Below are 2506 nucleotides of genomic sequence, written 5' to 3' on the forward strand. Positions count from 1 at the left end.
CACACACACACACATTAAATACCGTTTAACGGTTAAAACCAACCGGTGGACTCTTCATCTTCATCTTCCTCGCAGAGACATTTTGAGCTTTTGGGTTTTGGACTTTTGTCCCCCTGGAAGACTTCCCCTCCTCCGGCCCGCTGACCCCGGCTCCCCCCGGCTCCCCCCGGCTCCCTCCGCCGCCCTCCGGCTCCCTCCGGCCCGCTATGGGCTCCGTGCTGCCCGGCTCCTCGCTGGGCCTGAAGCCGGCCTTCAAGCCGCAGCAGCCGCTGTCTCTGGCGGACATCATCACGTCGGACATCCTGCACAGCTTCCTGTACGGCCGCTGGAGGCACGTGCTGGGCGAGCAGCACCACCACCAGCAGCACGCGCACCAGCATCACCTGCAGCACGAGGACCGCACCGGCCCGAGCGCGAGCCCCAAGACCGCGTTCACCGCCGAGGTGCTCGCGCAGTCCTTCTCCGGAGGTCAGTGACGACATCCAATTAACCAATTAACTCATTAATGAGAGCTTCACTTCCGCTCAGCTCGAGCCATCGATAAAGGCGAAAAGCTGATCAACTATCAATTTATCTTCAAATTAAAAGTCTTTCACTCACCGGATGTTTACATTTTATAAAACTTTAAACTTTTAATTCGCTACATTTCAGATGAATTAACATTCAGACAATTATTAACTATTATTAATATATGGATATTAACGGGAATATGATTATTGATGTATTATTATTATTGAGTCACTGTGACCGGATGCGTTATAAATGTTTATTAATTAGTGATGAACATGAATTAAACATTATTAATAATTCTCCTTACTGAAGATACCAGAGGTTCGGTCCGGTTCGGTCCGGTTCATTAATCCACATTCACTCCTTCAGTTCAGAATGGAACATAAAACTAATTAATAATAATTAATGAGCATTAATTAATTCAGGTGTAAAATTAATCTGCAGCTCGTTTGAAGTTCATTAATTAGTCTGATAAATAACCTGATCAATAACTGATCGAACAGTTTGAAGCCGTGATATCCGGATGTGATCAGATTCAGTCTGAAACTCTGATAATGAATCAATCAGTTACTGAACCATCCGTCTGTTGATCGTTAATAATTCCTATTGATCGGTAATCAATCACTAATATATTTTCTGTTTGAGGCTAAAAATAAAAAAACTCCCGCTCCGCTCGCGGCCTTTTTCTCTCTTTTATTGTGGCAGTTTTCTAATTTTAATTTCATTTTATTGTGAAATTCGTTTCCGTTTCTGGTAGAATTCGTTCGGAACAATTTCAGCGGATCCGGGAGAGTCTGGATCCGGTACTGAAACCCTCCGGTTCCTTTCCTACCGGATTATTTCTGATGTGTTTCTCCCCGCCGGTACCGGGATTATCCTTTCTGCTCCTCAATGTCTCAGCCGGTTTCACGCCCAGTCCTGATCCCAGTCCTGATCCCAGTCCTGATCCCAGTCCTGATCCCCTTTCGGAGCGTGAAACCGGCTGAGACATTTCTCTCTTTTTCTTTTCTCCTCATTTCATTTATTGTGTCTCTCTCAGTTTGAGTTTTCTTTTCTACAAAAAGCCATGAATTAAGATTTCTGCTGTGCGGGTCTGTGCGGGTCTGAGGGGGTCTGTGCAGGTCTGTGCGGGTCTGTAGAGACGTAATGCGGTTGCTGAAGGAGATAAAAGATCATTTAACCTCCTTTCTTCTGCTGCTGCTTTCACTGTTTATGGGAAACTTCAGCTTTACACCCTCAACTTCATTCTTATAATTAAAAGTCTTTATTAAATGTTTTATTTAAACTCTTTTTAACCTTTAAAATAAATATATTTAACTTCTCTCCTTTAGAGAAACTTTAATTTTGTGAAATTCACAAATTGTTCAAGAATGAAGTTTTTATAAAGAGAGTTTAACTTTAACTGTGAAACTCTGTTTTATAATAAAGTTCAATCTGCAGATATATTTCATTGATCGGTAATATTAAAGAATAATAATCAATAAGTGTATTTGTCTGTTCTTTGTGTTCAGAGGTTCAGAAGTTGTCCAGTCTGGTTTTACCCAGCGAGGTGATCATCGCTCAGAGTTCAGTTCCAGGTAAAACCTCTCTTTATATTCATTATATGAGCCAACACATCTTCTTTATTTGTTTATTTGTTTGTTTATTTGTTGTTTTAATGAAAATTACATCCAATCTCATTTTCTCTGTTTTCACTCTTGATATGATTTAAACTGTTATTTTATTCCTTTAAGTTGAAACAGATCTGAATATGTGATATTATATTTATACTGTATGATTACTGAGTTGTGTGTTTGTATGATCGATCGATGTGATCGGATCTACCCGTCCCTGTAATAAATAAATCATTAATAAATCAGATCAGTATTGATCCAGCCGACATTACAAAGCAGTTTCAGTGTCAGAGAAACTGTAAATATAATATAATAAATATATAATATAATAATATAATAAATGTAATAATATAATAATATAATAATGTAATAATATAATAAAT

General features: G+C 39.7%; 1 protein-coding gene across 1 annotated transcript in view; it reads left to right on the plus strand.

Moving 5' to 3' along the window:
* Positions 1-206: 206 nt before the first annotated feature.
* The window catches only part of prdm12b (PR domain containing 12b), a 2697-nt gene continuing 397 nt past the window's right edge, over positions 207-2506 (plus strand). The window contains exons 1-2 of the mRNA XM_035658197.1: positions 207-468; positions 2022-2087. Of these exons, the coding sequence (XP_035514090.1) occupies positions 207-468; positions 2022-2087 (328 nt within the window). The remainder of the gene's footprint in view (positions 469-2021; positions 2088-2506) is intronic.

This window comes from Morone saxatilis, unplaced genomic scaffold, assembly GCF_004916995.1.
Source record: "Morone saxatilis isolate NCDOM2014 unplaced genomic scaffold, NCSU_SB_2.0 Contig16, whole genome shotgun sequence".
Classification (NCBI taxonomy): domain Eukaryota; kingdom Metazoa; phylum Chordata; class Actinopteri; family Moronidae; genus Morone; species Morone saxatilis.